Source organism: Corvus cornix, chromosome 10 (assembly GCF_000738735.6).
Source record: "Corvus cornix cornix isolate S_Up_H32 chromosome 10, ASM73873v5, whole genome shotgun sequence".
NCBI classification, from domain to species: Eukaryota; Metazoa; Chordata; class Aves; order Passeriformes; family Corvidae; genus Corvus; species Corvus cornix.
In genome coordinates this window covers 17,294,988-17,313,191 of record NC_046340.1, presented here as the reverse complement: position 1 = coordinate 17,313,191, position 18,204 = coordinate 17,294,988, and the positions used below count along the sequence as shown (strand labels likewise).

Sequence of the window (18,204 nt, the reverse complement as noted above, 5' to 3'; positions counted from 1 at the left end):
TTTCCTTCAGCTGCTTTTGTGACCTGTGCCCTCCTCCGAGAGGACCTGCGGGGCGGAGCAAGGCAGGAAAAGAACTGTGGTTGTCACTTCTGAGGGGTGAAGAGTTACGCAGTCTGCTGCATTCTTGTAAAAGGGATACAAATTGGTTAGGGCTTTTTTGCAGTTTTATTTCATTGTGACTAACAATAATAAATTCTAGGAGTGTCCCACATATGAGTATTTTACAAGTGTAGTTGTTAATATGAAATAGGTGATAACGTCTGATGTAGTGTTTGGTCCTGCCATTTGCTCCCCGTCACCACTGTGTAAAAAACTGCTTTTGAGGTTGTTGTTTATTTGAGCTGTGAAGAGCATTGTTTCAGCTTTCTTTTTCTATGTTTTGAGTTAATTTATTGCACTGTGGAGGGGAAGGACTTCCTGAGCTTCACTCAGGACTCTTCTGTTGTACCTATGGAGATGGAATGAAGGAAATCTTAACTTCTTAGCCTCTAAAGGCTGCTGATTCCCACTTGTTCTATGAAATGGAATTAATTAAATTAAAAAATCTTTATGCTGCTATTCATTAATAATCTGCAGTGCATTGCTATATGCAGTCATTCTAAATGCTGATTGTTAGGTATTTTGCTGATGGAATTCTTTGCAGTCTGTCACCTTACAGACTTTTTGGGTTGGAATTTGTTTTTGTGCTTTAAACTTGGTTTGTTTACTTTTAGCCAGGAAAAGTTAATTTCATCCATGTGTTAATGATAATTTGTTGTGCTGGTGAAATTTTTGAGAAACTTCATTATTATTGTTATTGTTATTATTATTATTAACTAAATTGCCTTCTCTTCCTGGCCTAGAATAACCCCCCCTGACTTCAGAGCTTCAACAGGTATTAACAGTGGCAATTTACAAGGTGTTGTGATATTAGTAGTGGCAGTGTAATCAGGTTTAAGATTGGTAACTCATTTTTCATACTTGTATTGTTCACGGCCTCTTTGTGGAGGTTCAAAGTTAGTGTCTTCATCTGGTATATCCCATGATGTTAAAACCAAAAGTGTGAAATAAAGAATTTCATCCTTAGAGTGAAGACATTTCCATTTAACTGGGTTGTAGTGGAGTTTGCAACAGAGTCAAAATGTATTTGATAGCTCTGAGCTTTCTGGTTCCACCTGCTTGAATTTCAAAGTGCTTGCAAGCTGTGTTTTTGTTTCCCTTTTGATACTTATATTGCATATTGTATGTTGATTGTAGTAGATCCTACTCCTGGATAACATCTTAATAGCTCTGTTTGCTTTTAGAACCTTTGTAGATGCACAGACTGTCTGCAGAGATCTGCTGCCTCATTTGGAGGAGGCCCAGGGTGAAGGCATAGAGCCAGCAGGTAAGCATGTAAAAGGTGATCCTTGGAAATTCGAGCTCTTCTTAGAATTTTTTTTAATGTAATTTTTGTGTCTATTCTAACAGGTTATGACTGACAATTTCTCAGATAATGTAAGACAAAATTAAAATAAAACTGAAGTGAGTCAGGGCAGCTGAAAAAATTTCAGGAGTTGTCTGTAAATTTGCATGGATTTAATAGTTTCTGCCAGTGTTTGTCTGTATTTGAGATGATGACTAGATAAAAATGAAAAATAGCTTGATCCCATTGGGAATCATGCAAATTGTTGGGTTACCTTTGGCATCACAGCCTACTCACCAGCTGTCGACTGGGGAGGATTTGGTGTGCAGTGTAATGACTGGAGGCTTTTAAGGAATATCTGTGCTTTGGTCAGTTCTGTGTTGCGTTGCAGCATGTGCATAGCGGTGTCATTTAATCCAACTGCAGCGGTGAATGACTTGCCTGAATGTGCTATCATGTGGCTTAAAAGAGGTTTGCTCGCAGAACTTTCTGAGGTTCTTTGGAAGGTTTGCAGCCCTAAGGGAGCTCCCTGTTGCCTTGGTGAGGCTGTTACTTTTATCTAAATATGCTCATTGAAACAGAATATTTGTTCTAGGAGAAAACTGAAGCAATGAGTACACAGATATAGATCTATGTAGGAGTCTTGCATGCAGACTTTATACATGTGTATAAATCTATCTGTGTGGCTATATAGTTGCTTTTCAAAAGGCAGTCTTTGATACACAGTTGGGTTCTTTCCAAGAAGTGAACTGCTAGCTGTATGCTTTCAGTGAGCAGGAAATAAATGTGGATATAAATGAATAAAGGTGATAACAAATGCCTGTTTTCAAATTTTCAGGGTATCTGATTGAACTATTTGAGCCACACGTTCTATATGTAGATTATCACTGAGGCTGTGATTCTGCAGAGTACTTGCTTGTGTGCTTGTGAAGGCTCTGACCTATTTTTCTAAGAATTTATCTGGGACAGTGGTTAATGCTGTCAGCTGCCTACCTGCTTCTCTCCCAGAGGTTGCTGCTGGCTGCAGTTTAGAGAAGTAAGCTGGGTTGTAAAGCAGTGCTCTGGAAGGAATGCACATGCCATTCAGCCACTCCTACAGAGGTGACCACAGCCTCTGCCACAAAGGTGAGGTGAACAGCTAAGGGTAGAAGCCATTCCAGCTGTTCCATCATAATTTTCCTGCAAACACAAGTCACACCTCATCCATTTTAATTAAGCAGTTCCTTTATTGGTGTTTAGGTATGTTTCTAAGTTGATGAATCAGGAGCTTACAATTTGTTAGACTTTGTCTTCTATTTGGCTTTGGGAATCTGTGGCACTACTTCTTATCCATTTAAATGAGAAGCAGTGTTTAACTTGAAAACATCACACTGCTATGCAGATGCTGTGTGGTGAAGTGAGGGCTGAATTTCAAAAACTCCTCTCAAAAAATACTCTATGAGAAGGAAGTTCAGTGTCTGGTTGCAGGGCGTCTACATTGTATATAAAGAATAAAGAAGGAGATTCTGGTATTTTGTAGTTGTGCGGAACTGTCTTCCTCACTTTATAATTGGTTCATTCTGCAACCTCAGGAGTAAATTTTTCTAATGAAGACCACAGGTTGTTCTGGAATTTTTTCCTCATTCCTTTCCACCAATGTATAGAAGCTCATTCCTGTGGAAGCAGGCCAGATTTTGTGGTTTCTAATGGATATGTAAATCCAGAGTATCCTTACTGTTGGCAGCAAGGATTACATTGACTTAAAACCAGTGTGAGGTTAGAAGAGAACTCATCCATGCTGGTTTTATACTGATGGAATCAACAAAATAATTTATGTTGGAAAAGAGCAGTGGAGGGCAACTAGGACATCTTTCTGCTCATAGGAAGCCTTGTGGCTTTGTTCAGCTGAGTTTTGAAAACCTCCAGGGATGGATATTGTACAGTCTCTCAGTCCCTCTTCTTAGGCTGAGTCACCTACATTGTGAAATTCTTGATCCAGCAAGAATTTTCCTTGCTGCAGCTCATGTCCATGGCCTCTTGTTCTTCTGATGTGTGCCTCTGAGAAGAATTTGTTTTCCTTGTAACACCTGCTTTAGTCTTTGGCAAACTGCAGGTAGATTCATACTTCGTCTCCTCCAGACCTGCATGGGCTTCTCGTACATGGTGTGCACTGGGCCCCTGACTGCCTGGGAGTCCCTCTTTTGGGCTTGTGCCAGTTTGTTTGTCAGGATCTCTCTCTTGCACTGGGGCTGCCAAAGCTGCACACTGCTTCAGGTGCAGCCTCAGGAGCACTGAGTAGGGGCAAATAATCACTTTCCTTGGTCTGCTGGCTATGATCTTGCCAATGCAGCCAGGGGTGTAGTTAGCCCCCATTGGGGCATACAGCTGACTCGCAGCCAACCTGTCCACCACAAACCTCATGGGCTTTTCTGCTGAGCCAGCTGGCATCCAGCCCATGCTGGGCCATGGGGTTATCCTCCCCAGAGTGCAAGACTTGGCTGCAAGTTTGTCGAGCTTTCAGGTCATACCAGCCCATTCTTCCAGTGTGCTGAGGTCCATCTGGATGGCTGCCCTGCCTTTTGTCCTGTCAGTCACTTCCTCAAGTTTGGTGTCGTCATTGAAGCTGGTGAGGTTGCATTCTATTGTCCAGGACAACAGTGCCATCGTTGAACAGTGTCATTCTCACAAGTAACCCCTGATGAATGTCACTTGGAATTGACTGCTAATTAGAGTTGTTGATCACTGTTCTCAAAGACTACTTATCCAGTCAATTTTTTATCCACCTGTTCCTCCAATTCCAGCTGGTTCAAACCTTCCAAGAATGCTGAGCTATATAGAACTTGTCAAAGACCTTGTTAAAGGTAAAGTAAGCAATGTTCCACTGCTCTCACCGTGTCAGAGCCATGATGTAAGCCAGGTGAGCTAGATTTACCAGGGCCAAGTCAGGTCGGTCCGTTCCGGCTGTTGTCAGTCACCATTTTATGGCTCAAAATGATTTATAGGAGAGTCCTATAGCATTTCCATGGACTGAGGTGAGGCTGATTGGCCCTTAGTTGTCTGAATCCTCTTTTCTTCTGCTTTTTGAAGACAGGTGTGACATTTGCCTTTTTTCTTGTGATGGGAACCTTAGCAGATTGCTGTGCTTTCTCAAAGTTGACAGAGAACAGCCTTGCGATGGCTTTGACCTGGTTTCTTAGTGTCCACTCTGAAGGATCCCATGTGGTCCCATCAACTCTTTTGTATGTGTCTCACATGCCACTAGGCATGGAAACTCAGGAAGCCTGACCTTGCCAGTAAATACCAAGGTGAAAAAGGCACTGAGAGCATCAGCCCTTTGCATGTCCTGTGCCAGTGAGTTGCCCACAGTATCACTGGTTATCCTTTTGGCTGTCACTGTACCTGTAGAAGCCCTTCTTGTGCTTTGTCACATTACTCACCAATTTCAATTCTAAGTTTTGATTTTCTATTCCTGCATGCCTGGGCAATGTTTCTGTAGTGATGTTTCCTCCTGATTACACCCTCTACACACTTTCATTTTGGTGCATTGTAATCAGTTTTAGAAGCGTCCGTATTGTTATGAAGCTTATTTTGTACTTGTCGTGGTGCACCACTCCCTCCCAGCTTGTGAAGGCATTCTTTGGACCATATCTTATTTCTCTGATCCACACTGGTAGGGGTTTTCACTGATGTGAAGAGCAGAGTATTTTATTGCAATTAATAATTGTTCCCTTTTCCTCCATTGGAAAAAGTATAAGTTTCCATTAAGTGAAATATTTTTGTGTGTTTTGGCTAATTTAAAAAGATTTCCTCTATTTATTGTTTTTTCTGTTACAGAGGGTAAAATTACGTGTTTATTGTGGAAAACTGGTAATATAGAAGAAAACCCTTTTCCTCCCCAAGCTGTTGAAAGGCAAGCCACAGGAGCTGGTTTATGTATTTTATTGGAAGAATCACCATGTGTTTAGGCTGGCTGAGACTTTCAGGTTCACTTGAAATTGCAAAGTTCTGTACTTTTGTTTAATCTGTTTCTTGGCACAAGGAGAAGTTTGACACAGATACTAAGCTTTCAGACTCTAAGCAGTGTATACTCGGCTAGAGCTTCTACTAAAAAGAAGTTAATCTTTCAGGGTCCCAAACATCTTGAAGAAAAGTGAAAAATAGTGGGTGAGAGGAGGAATTATGTATTTCTGTTGTCAGCAGAATGTGATGACATCATAGCTGTGGAATCTTGCGTGATGACTGTCTGTCAGGAATGCCTCCAGCAAAAAGCTGAATTCCTTCTCTCATCATTAGGGCAGAGTGTTGTTTTGCAGCATCTGGCATATAATCAAGACACTGTTTTGTGAGTTAAATCTGATTCATTTTCAAGCAGAAGTTAAATTACTGGTTTAGTTCTTGCTTCGCAGGGCACATCTATGGAATATCACTTGGAGTGGCTCAGGTCATGCAGCAGGGCCATTCCACAATCAGCCTGTCTGTTTGTTTATCTGTCTGAAAGGTGACCTTGGGTCTTTTGCTTTTTATATGACTCTCAAAACTGTTCCTCCATAAACATCTGAATTCATTTACATTCTCAAATCCTTTTTGGCAGTCACCAGAATACTTGTGGGTCAGGTAGTGAACAGAGAAAAGGTTTCACTAATTATATTAGCTTTAAGCTGTAGATTAGTGTATTTCTCTTGTCTTTGTTTTTTAACTACTACAGAGTCTCCTTCATATATCCCAGAGGCCCAGCAGTTTCAGCCAGACTGAGTATTCATGAAAAAAACCCCCAAAACCCCCAAAACTAACAAACAAAAAACCAAACAAAAACCCAAACAAACGAACAAAAACCCCCAAAACCCAAACAAATAACAATTCCTTTATTTGTTTAAAGTAATTTTTGATATCTGAGCTTGTACCATGTCAAAACTTCCCATTGTACATGGTGGAAGGAATAAACTGGCTGTTAAAAATACAAAATGTGTTTTATGTTGTGTATCATTTCAAACTTGGTAGAAAATGTCTGAGTAACAAATGTACTTTTGTAAGTCAGTATTCACATGTAAATGGTTCCTAATTTTAGGATTGTATTGTAAAAGATCAGTTGAAAACTGCAAGTGTATCTTTCAAGTGGTTCTTAACTATTTTTTTTCTCCTGTAAAGTTCCTTGTTGAAAATTTATGCCTAAGTTTTCACCTTAGGGGGAAAACTGCCCACCTGAAATCCCAGGTATTTAGAACAGTTCCCAAGACAAGTTGCAGTACAATCATCCTGATATAACTTATGTGTGAGACTACCCCGAGCCATCTCTTCCTTTAGTAGTGAAGACAGTGAAACATGTAAAATGCAGTTGGATCGTGGAGTTTTTGGCCTTGGAGGAGAACGACATGGGGAAAAAAGTGTACTTCAAGGGTCTCAAACAGTGACAGTCAAGATTTTATTACCTGGATAAAATCTCTGCTCTTTTTGTTTTACCTTACAATATAGCCTTCTTTAAGCAGAAATCTTTTTGCAACATACCTGCCCTTCAGAATTCACATGAAGGACATGAGCCAAGGTCACATAGTAGTGGATGGAGAAGTATTTGGGGTCTGAAGTATAATGCAGGTAGCAGGAGTTAGTGGAAGAAAGAGGAAAGGAACAACTTTCATGCATACAGAAAACTTTCAGTGGCATTGAGTGCTTTGTGCTGGAATGCTGGTTTTTTTCCTTGTACTCTGTGAAGCTACAGTTGTATAATGAACCAATGATAATAGTGTATTTAGAGGGGTCTTATTCTGATTTCCACTTTGGTTTCAGGAGGTACTGAGTTGATTTCCAGCCTGGACGTTGCAGTTTAACTTTCAGATGCTACTGAGGCAGAGCACCTGTTTTGCTTCTCCCAACATTTATAATTGATGCATTTAGTATTTAGCCAGGCATTCCTTCCCAGGCACTTTCTGCAAAGAATGAGCCCTCTGCTCAAAATCCCTCTGCAAACTGACAGAGGAATATATTGTTCATGTTGTTTTTACTAGCTCTGGGGACAGACTAATTAGATTTTCAGAATTATTTGGCTTATTGAGATTTCAGAACAGTTTTTGAGATTTAAGTTCTACCTGCAAAAACATGCAAAAGTGGACGCTGAATGGGCATTCAAGTTTATATTTATTTGCACTGTATCTTGAGTATTATTAAGGTGGTGCACACAGTCTCTGAAACCAGTTCTGTTCTTTGTCTTTTATATGAATCAAATATGCCTTTTTAATGCTGGAAAAACCTGAATAAGGAAAACAAAAGGAAACCCAGTTTTCAAGTACATTTTTGGTTTCTATGTATATTTCAGGCATTTGATTGATTTTCATTCTTCTCTGGGAACTGTGCAGTTATCTGCTGCACATCTGAGATGAAAATCACTATTAATGCAATTTCTGTAATGTTATTGTAGGAATGTTGCTAATATTTTCTGTTTCCTTCAAGAGAGGTACCCTTTATTCAGGAGCATTTTTAGTACATGGACCAGAATGTTGTATTTTAGTTCTGTATGGTATGATTTTGTTTTGAACAGAACAGTCACCCACCTGTGTCCAAGCACGCCTGCAATCCCTGACACCTTTGTTGTTTTAAGAAGCCAGAACATCTCTATATAGAGTTTTTCATCTGGGCTTTGGTGTGTCACTGCAGACAGTAAACCTTTGGATTAACAATAGATTCTGTGTCTGACCGGTCTTACCTTTCAACCTTTTCACACCTGCATTGGGGTTAAGTGCGCAAACACCTGCTTTGCCTTCTCAACTCATAAAGTATTTATTGGGTGCTACTGCTTACACTTTGATAAAGTCTATTACCTAATATCCTTCAGAGCTATTTGTTTTCTAAACTGTCTGGATTTATGATGCCCTTTCTCCACTGACCTCAGCACAGCTCCACCTGTTTTGAAAATCACTATGTGCAATTTACACATGAGAAAATGAAGGCACGTGGAGATGAAGCAGCTTTATTTGTACTTATTGTTGTCATTAGCACCTTCTATTTGGCAAATCTGCCAGCCAGGAGCAGGAATGGAATGAAATGTTTGTGAGCTTACAACATCTTGCTGTGCCTCTGGCTCTTGGTGCAGATTGCTAGCCTGACTTGAGGGAGGCTGCAAGTGTGTTCTAAAGCACTGGTGTGGCTCCAGCTATGGCTGGTGTATTCATATATTGTCAGAAGTGCTCAGAGAGGCAGTTCCCAGACTTCTGAAGCAACTAGAATAGCATTGGAGAGGGATGTGATGCATGTTGTACTTCTAACACTCCAAAACTGCTCTTTTTCAGCCACTGAGGTGGCAGGAAACAGCACAGATACTAACTGAGCTTGCTTTACAACTTTTGCTTTCTGTAAGTGTAGTAAAAGACAGTTATGCTTATTAACTTGTATTAGGAACTTCAAAAAGTGCTGTTTTCTGTTGCTCTTAATTCTGACAAACCCAAGCACTTTGGTCTAAAATTTTTTCATCAGCTCACTGTAGAGTATATATTTTTTTATGTCTATGCTAGAAATATTGCTTCATTTATGGAAGTAAATCTAAGGAAAAAAATGTTGTTAAAATGTTCTTATACTATTCTGTTCATAAGTATACAAACTGTTTGACCAGGGAGTTATGGGAATGTTTGTGCTTTGCATGTGAGAATTCACCTGAATTTTGCCAACTTGATAACCCCTAGGTTCTCTAAGGAATGTATTCATACTCAGCCTCTTGCAGGTTTGCAAGAACCAAGGAGAGTCTTTGAGACACATATTTCTTGTGAATGCCAGGGACTGTCCCAGTCCTTGGCACCAGTGGTGAGAGCCAAGTGACATTTGTTGGTGCTCTGCGTCTTTGTCCTGTCAAGGAAGGGGAGAAAAAATACAAGGAGAAAAAAGTGGGTGGTATAAAGACAGGGTGAGGAAGACAAGAGCAGAAGATGAAAAATGGAGGCATGGAACCAGGGTGAGACAGGAGTGAGTGGAATGGACACATTAGAACAAGGGAAAAACTGTGGGAAGTAGTGAGGAACAGGGACAGGATGAAGGAGAACAGCTGGAGGGACAGGAGGGAGAGAAGAGTTATAACAAGCAAAAGGAGCTTGGATATTGAGCAGGGGCAGAGGTTTCATGTCTTTTGGATCTCTTTAGCCTCCTGATTCACCAGCTACTCCATTGGCACAAGGGGGAGTGCAGAGCTGAGTACAGGCAAACAGATTCTTCTGGAACTGGTGGTGTGCCTGTAACACACAGAATCATCAGCATAATTCTGTATGGCACTTTTATGCAGAACAAAGAATAGGAAATAAAGATTTCTCTTTCTACATGGTCTATTTGATAATATAAAATTGGAAAGCCCTTCTCTCAAGAGCTGGGAAGTGCCAGAGTTGTGCTTAGTCCCGTGGTCTTTATTCAATCCTCTTGTTGTCTGGTACGCAGTCCGGTAATTTTCAATTATAGATTACCTTGACAACGGTGCTTTACCTTCCAGAGTCCCTGTGGACTTCGTTTGCTGATGGCAGAGTCAGACTGAGAATAGATAACTCATGTCCACAGACTCCCATAACAGTTCATCAGATGTTCAAGGAGAGCCTGGAAAAATATGGATCCCTTAATGCTTTGGCCAGCAAAAAGAATGGAAAATGGGAGAAAATAACTTTTTCAGAATATTATTCCCTCTCTAGGAAAGCGGCCAAGAGCTTCTTGAAGGTAGGTACAGGAAACAAAACCAATTCCTTGAATCCTTTTGTCTCCTTCAAAAACCCAAAAAACAAATAAACAAAAAACCCCCAACCTCAAAACCCACAATGTAAGAGGCTTTTTGCATTACTTGAAGATCAGTAGTCATATTCTTTATTGAAATGATAGTGATGAAAGTGAGTTTTGGTCAGAGGTAACACTGCTCTCAGGGAACCTTGACTGCAAGTGAGGAGCTGCTGTGTTCCACTTTCTCGGTGGGACATAGGTGCAGAGCTCAGCTTGAGGCCTTGAGAAAAATAGGGGAAAACTACTATCATGAATTTGGTGAGATAAAGACAATCTTTAAAACATTCTAAACATAGGGTGATATTAGTACTCATTAGGCTCTTATTCATATGAAATATTCTGGGTTTTAGGCCTTTCTGGACAGCAGAGTTCAACCAGACAGGAGAAGGTAGTAGAAAATTCACATCCTGTTAATTGCTGATAAATACCATGTTTGTAATGGATACCAAAATGTGCCTTCACATGCCTTGTCAATACTGTAATAATAAATCAAAGGTTTCCATGGTTTATATTTGTGTGTATGTTTCTCTCCAGTGTGCCTGTATTATATAACCTTATGTATATTATTTTTAAGCTTGGTCTTGAGCGATTCCATAGTGTAGCAATCCTTGGATTTAATTCTCCAGAATGGTTCATCTCAGCTGTTGGAGCTGTTTTTGCTGGGTAAGACATTTTGGGGGGGGTTAATTTTCAAAGGGGATTTGGGGATTTCTGTTTTGCTAGGTCTGGAAATGTAGCAGATCAGTATTATGTGTCATATCTTGGAAGTTGTGTTGCTACTGATTAACATATTCAGCAACCTTCTGGAGTCTCATATCCCAAATAGTCCAGGCATTTATAAATGGATCCTGTTTGCCATGGGCTTAACCGTGACAGTTACAGAGAGGCTGTTGTTCAGGATCTGATCCATGGAGGATGTGGGAAACAGATGAGAATCACAGTTTTATATTAATGATACTTGTCTACAGTGAGCAGATGAAGTAACATATGAATACTAGCTACCCTGATTTCTTCTGTTCTGATACCTGTTAATTTGGATTTTAGTTCTTAAGCTGTTTTGTACCAATGAAATCCAAATTAGTATCTGTGTACAGCTTGAACAAAAAAAGGACCTAAGTGGGGATTTTTTTACCACTTCCTGAGCTAACTCCTGTGTAGCCTTAAGTGGGTTAAAACACTGTGTCCTAGCCTACAGCATCTTTTGATGAATAGTTCAAAGATTAGTTTTTGCAATGTGCATAAATCAGAGATTCGTGTATATCTGAATATGTGAAACAAACATTAGAGCTGTCCTGCTGTTTGTTTCCATGTCTTCATACCCCTTCAGGTTTCATCTGATCTTTGATTATTATTCTCTTTTGATACTACGTGCATGTGTATGTGTGTGTATGTATGTAAATATATGTTCTTATATATATAAATTTTCTGATGCAGAGGAATTGTCACAGGAATATATACAACCAATTCTCCAGAGGCCTGTCACTACATTGCTCATGACAGCAAGACTGATATCATGGTCGTGGAAAATCAAAAACAGCTGGACAAGATAATGCAGGTAATGAGGTGGCTGAATGGTTACTGAAAAGCCACAATTTTTTCATTTCTCAATGCTGTATTGGTCCCAAATACCATGTACACTCCCTGTATCACAAAAACTTTCTTTGTGAGGTGTGTGTTGTTACTCAGAAATGTGGTATCTGGTGTTAAAGCTTGTGGGTGGCTCTGACCTACAGTGTCTGTGGCTCCAGCAGAGAGCTCACTGGATGGTTCGCTGCAGGCTTACCTGAAAAAAACCCACATTTTAATCCCATGTTTTTACTGTCACCACATGATTCTGTTTGGAAAAGCACAGTCCACTTGAATGGAAGAGATTATGCTGATGCAGGTTTGGAAAGGTCTGCTATTAAAATATTAAGGATGTCAGTGTTCAGAATTTCCTCTTTCCAAGGTATTATCTTTTCCTGCGTGTAATATCAGCCATTAAGGCTCTTGAGTTTACTGCACTTTGATAGCATGATTGTTAACGTCAGATAGACCTTAGTGAGAAAGGAGGAGCCTCCTGAAGTGAACAGCCACAATTTTGACAAAACTCTTGGGCAGCTGGGACTGCCTTTCAGCAATAGTGCCAGATGGAAAGACCAATTAGATGGAAAGATGACTTGGGAGAGGGGCACAGGCAGCTCCTTGGGAAGGGCTTGTCTGTCTGTCAGATATCGAGGGACACCTGTGGCCTCACCAAACTTGCACCAAATAGCACTCTTTGCTGAAGCAAGAGGGGCCTCCATGATGGAGTTTTCTGCCAAAACCATGTACCTGCCAGAGAGAAAATAGGCAGTGTTTTTTTTCAAATATATTTCATATAAGCTGTTCATTAATTACTTTGTATTCTGTAGTTTTGTTTTACATGCAATACGGAGGAAGAGGGGGTTTTTTTAAGTATTCTATAAAAACACACAATCAGACAAGCCTTCTTACAGGGTCATTGTGTGCTGTTGTGAACGTGGAGAGAAGAATCCAAATGGAGGAACTCGAGGGGTTTGGTTCATACTCAACTATGTAGAAAAAGAGAGCTCTGGCCAGCACTGCTTTATCCAGCAGAGGATTTTTTGAAACTTTTTTTTCTGGGACCCAAGACTGAAATAATAACATAACATTTCAATTGCTGTCCTTCTAATAATATGTACATAGTGGCTACCATCAAGCCACTGCTTTTGTATTGGCAAAATTCAGTTCAAAATGTGATCAATTGAAAGGCGTCTGTGAGGCACCGGCTCCCCCAGTATTCAGTGAAATCAATGCTTTCTGCAGGCCATGCAAAGCACACAAAGAGCTGCTGAAAGCAGCAGCCACTGCTGTCTGCCTGTAAGCCTGCAGCTTTATATTTTTATTTATCCTTACAATGTGCATACAGCTTCCTGTTCTTTTTTCCTTAAGGAAGTAGAGCTTTTTTTAGCACTTGAATGGCAGTTTGTGCTGAGGGACTTTATCTCTATTGGTAATCACAGCCAGGGTCAGCTTCTAGCTTGACCTGCACTGTTCCTTGATGTGCCCTTTTGTGCATTATGAGTAAGGATGCTGAGGAGCCATTTCTGGTGTATTTTTCATTTTTTTTAAACTTTTGACTGAAACCAGATTTCCTAGAGCAGTCTGTGTAGATTGTGTAGTTCCCTCCTTCTTCCCACCTCCTCTAGTTGAGCTAGGTGGTGATGAGTTTAGGGGAAAATATTTGGGGGTGGAGGGAAATGGGAGGATTTTTGTGCCTGTCAAGCCATTACAGTTTTGGCAGCATTTGAGTGGATAAAAGCCCACACAAGGTATGAGTAATAAATCATAATTTTGCTTTAAAAAATCCAACAGATCTGGAATCGTTTGCCACACTTGAAGGCTGTGGTGCTATATAAGGACTCCATTGCAGAGAGACATCCAAATATGTACACGGTGAGTGAATACTAGAACAGAGGCATAACCAAATAATACATGGAGTTATGCCCTTGTATTACCAGTTAATACGTGGGGTATTATTTATTTGATAAATTTCTACTGTGAGTATCTACCATTTAGAAGGCATTGCTGTGTTCCAGCAAACATGTTCAAAAGTTTCATCAGATTTTTTTTTTTTAATTTACCTTTGATTCTTCACATTTAAAAAAAGAGCTACCTTGCTTAACTGTTTGTCTTGTGTCTTCCTGATCTCTAACTTGACTGGGTTATTAAAACACCTGTAGGTTTTAGGTGGGAATGTGTACTCTCAAATAGTTAAAAATAAAAGTTGTCCCCTGATGCCCGTGAATTCGGTAACTTTTTTTTAAATCCAGTATTTTAACTGGACTACAGATTATCAGATTTTAGGCTGAAAAACTTCAACTGCGGAAAAAATATATTGAAGAGAAGTATAATGTATTCAGTATATAAAAAGGAGGAGTGAACAGCATAGAAATATTTTAAAATACTTGCAATTTTGATAATCTGATAAGAAAAAGGTTTTCGGTGTTTTTTTTTCATATCCTGCATATAACTTAATAATAAACCATTACTGTTCTGATACTGTACATATTGGTATAGAGCATGCCTTGCATCTTGTACAATAAAAACGTTAATACAAAGATGATCTTACTATTTAAAAAGATTAAGTGCTAGCATTTAATTCTTGAACAACCTGCAGTTGCTGAAATCTAAATGTCTGAGAATTGCAATATTTTTAAACACTGGTTCGGTGTTCAGGTGTCATGTTGGACATTTTCTCAAAGGAGCAGGGTAGCTGTTGAGTGTCTGACAGTTGCCACAGTTTGTCATGTAAAGAAAAAATTAGAGATCAGATCAGCAAAGGCAGAAATGATTGTTGATAAGGTGTGATGTAGAGCAAACCACCAGCCCACATGGTGTTTGATAAAAGGGATTTGTGCCATGTAATGAGCGGCTGCAGGGGCAGAGCTGGCTGAGCAGTGTGTGTTTCCAGAAGGCAAATGCAAAGTCAGGAGTGTGGTGTGACTGTTCTGTACCTTCCACAGTCGCTGGAAGGCCAACACCATCTGTTGCAGGTGCTGTTCAGTAAACAAGGCCTGGGCAACAGATTCTCAGTGATCAATGCATTCCACTGTGTGAATACAGTAAAGGTCAGGAAAACAGGAACGACTGCTTAGTGACATACAAACAACTACATCCTTGACACCTCAGGCTTTCCAGGAGCTTGTGAAATTGATGCAGCCACATTCTGTGGGAAGGGATAGAATGTGACAAATCCTCTACTTGCTACAGAGCTGTGCAGTGCCTTTCTTTTCAGAGGTGTGGTTTGTTGGAAGAAAGCATAAAACTGATGAATAATCCTTAGGACAGCCTTGCCACCCAAGAAAAGGAAGTTAAGGTGGCCCAGAGGCTGACTATTGTAATCTTAGTAGCCAAGTGGCAATGCCAGAGGTCTAAAAGAAGCAATGAACTACCCTCAAGCAGAGACTCTCCTTTTTTACCTCTGTCTTTCTCATCATGCCCGTTACTGCTTTATGGTCCTAGATACAGCCCCAAGAAATCACTGAAAAATGAAGGTGCTGCACCTTGCATTTAAACAAGACAGTTCTATAGCACAGTATAAATCACATGATTGCAATGGGAAACTGACAGTTTGGTTATCAATTTTCTTCCAGTTAGCATTGAAATCAATGGTACACTTGGCGGCATATCAGGGGTGTGCAACAGAAGTATCTGGGAGCAACAATATAATACAGAGAATCAGGTTCAGGATTCTTCTGGGCCAATTTATGTGGCACAAAAGTCCAGTGTCATAAAAGTTTTATCTCTAGAATGAGACAAATTTGAATGAAAGTTGTGACCAGCATCATATGCTGTTCCCTATAAAATAGCACATGTTTTGGGCAAACATTCACACATCTAGATAATGATGCTTTTGCAAAGGAGCATTCATCCAATTGCTTTATAGTTATATTTATATAGTGTACAATGAATTATAGATGGGCTGTCACAAGTGTACTCTTAAAAATGATGCATCCAGATTCCTTTAAGCAGACACAAAATCATTCTTAAAGTGTGAGATGGTAACAGAATTTTAGCCTCCATGACTTACCCATAGTATCCACGTTGGAGGATATTACTATTACTATTCCCTTCTTAGACACTGAAAAGACTCTTGGCAGCACAATTTTAGATAGTCTGTTTGCAATTCTCACATTAAGCTCTAAGATAGACTTACCATATTTCTTACATAGCCAAGGTCTGGGGAAACTTGCCTTGGATACATGTTCAGAACAAGGCACGGAAATGTTCTAACATTTTTGAGACAGGAAAGATGCAGTACTGAGTCAATTTGTAAGAAGCCATTTGATATCCTGAATTTTCTGTTCCGTGCTCTAGATGGAAGAGTTTCTGGAGCTGGGAGGTGACGTCTCTGACATTACTTTGGATGACATTATTAACTCCCAAAAGCCAAATCAGTGCTGTGTTCTGATATACACCTCCGGAACAACTGGGAAGCCAAAAGGAGCCATGCTGAGTCACGACAATGTAGGTACTTCAGGTTCTTCCTGTAGCAGAGAAACAGCAAAGTGTGAGGGTATTTATTCCTGTGATTTGAAATGGCTGGTACATCCTAGAGCCCTGAAATGCTTTTGCTTTTACAGCATGGATGCTGTACTGCAAAGCAATGTCCAAGTGCAGTCAGCTGCTTGTGGTAAAGTACAAGCAAGGTAAAGAATGAAACTCCATTTCAAACAGCACTTCACAAAGTTGAACAGTTTGTTATGAACAAATCATACACATCAGCGAGCTGCTATCAAAGCAGCCCAATGGACTGCTTTTGCAGATTTTATTAAAATTGAGGGTGGATGTGTGGGTTATTTACTGTGGTGTTTTTTGTTCCTGGACTTGTATGCAGTTTTCTGCATCTGTCCCTGGAGGATAATACAGCTCCAGTGCTCAGTGCTGGTACTTACAGTAGCCCTACCTGCATTGCTGCAAACAGAAAATTTTCAGTTATAGAGAAAAGCAAAGTTGTTTGCTAAAAGGACTTCCCGAGAGGTTTGCTAGGAAAGATATGTGGTTGGCGGCTGAGCAGGAGTGGAAGGTGGTAGGGAGCCTTTCTGAAAACACAGAGAATCTGTGAATGGGATGGTCTAAGTTGAGGTCTCACCCCTTAAAATAAAGCAGAAATTATTGCAGACATGCACACTGTGAACAGCAATTCACCCAAATGTAGGGAATTAGTGCAGTGGTACCTGGAAGCAGAACATAATGAACTTGGGAGACAAAAAGACTGATCTGATGTTCAAATCTATGCTCTTCTATCTCAAAGAAGTCTGGTGTCATTTCCATGCCAGCTGCCAAACTATTCTTGGCTGCTGATCACAAACAGGCTATTTTTATGTTGACAAACAGTGGAAAGCATGCCATGCCTGTAGCTCTGCTGCTGCCTTGTTTAGTCAAAGATGTTTGCCACTGTTCATATGCAAAGCCAGTGCTGAATCAGTCCTGTATGACGCACGCAGATCTGCTGTGAGTGTGCCTGTGTGCTGTGAGGCCTAGAGTACAAGCAATGAATACAGACACATCTTAAACACATCCCATTCTTCCTACTGTGTACATCTCCCATAGCCACTTGTCCAATGCTGCCATCTAAACTTGGGGTGGTCTGGCCTGGCAGCACGCTGCTCCTTAAAACCCTCTCTTGAGAATCTCTGTTTCCTTAGACCAAGCCTACACTTGCACCTTCTAATTTATTACAAAGGAGCTGGCAGGAACATACTGTGATAACAGGAATACATGTGATTTGTGTCCGTGCTCTGCCATCTTGAATACTCTCATTTCTGTATCCTGCACTACCAGTTTAGATTACAGACTCCTCTGAGAAAGAGCTGTTTCTTTTTGTAGGTTGGGGTTTTTTTGGGAGGTGTTGTTTGTTTTGGTTTTTATTTTTGTGCACATATATCTTTTCTATCACCTCTCACACTATCACATATATTTATGGGTCTTCCCTATGCTGTGTTCTGATAATGAAGCTATGCATATTTAACATCCTTGAACTGCATCTTCTGAGATAAAGTGGGAAATGGGAAGAAGGAAGGGGGAACATCATCCAGCTTCACTAAGAAGTCAAGCAACACAACTTCAAAACTATTCATATATGTGCTACCTCTCATGAGGGGGTGTGTGTATGTGTCAATTGGGAACCACTGCAGTGAATATCCCAGAGGCTTCCAGCTCATATCTTCCTCCTTAGTGCTTAGCCAGGGGATGATCAGTACAAGGCAATGAGCTTGTGGCTGATACTAAATTGTCCTTTGAGCTCACTGATCACTGAATATTTATTGTTCTTTTTCTAACTTGTAGATACAGCACTGGTGCAAGGTGCCAGTTTAATAGAAAGCCTGCAGAGCAGGAGAGTTGCAAAGGAAGGGACAGATCAATTTGTTGCTTGTCCATCCAGCCCATGGCTGCCCAGCTCAGTGTGTCACTAGGGCATGGGGAGCTGCTAGCATTCATAGCCCAGTCAGGCAGCCCAAATGCTGTTATTTACTTATGTTACCTGCACTTCTGTATTGCTGCAAAGGTCATCTGGCTTTTGGCAGAGTGTCCCCAGGGAACTGACAGTCTGGTGTGTTGCC

The 18,204-nt window shown here is 40.4% G+C and overlaps 1 protein-coding gene across 3 annotated transcripts in view; it reads left to right on the top strand.

Moving 5' to 3' along the window:
- Positions 1-18,204, top strand: part of ACSBG1 (acyl-CoA synthetase bubblegum family member 1) — a 34,856-nt gene that overhangs the window by 7,740 nt on the left and 8,912 nt on the right. For 2 of the 3 annotated variants that reach the window (XM_039558026.1, XM_010412349.3), the window contains exons 2-7: positions 1,284-1,366; positions 9,822-10,039; positions 10,671-10,759; positions 11,531-11,651; positions 13,454-13,534; positions 15,959-16,108. In XM_039558026.1, the coding sequence (XP_039413960.1) occupies positions 1,284-1,366; positions 9,822-10,039; positions 10,671-10,759; positions 11,531-11,651; positions 13,454-13,534; positions 15,959-16,108 (742 nt within the window). The remainder of the gene's footprint in view (positions 1-1,283; positions 1,367-9,821; positions 10,040-10,670; positions 10,760-11,530; positions 11,652-13,453; positions 13,535-15,958; positions 16,109-18,204) is intronic. The other variant, XM_039558027.1, reaches the window with a different exon arrangement.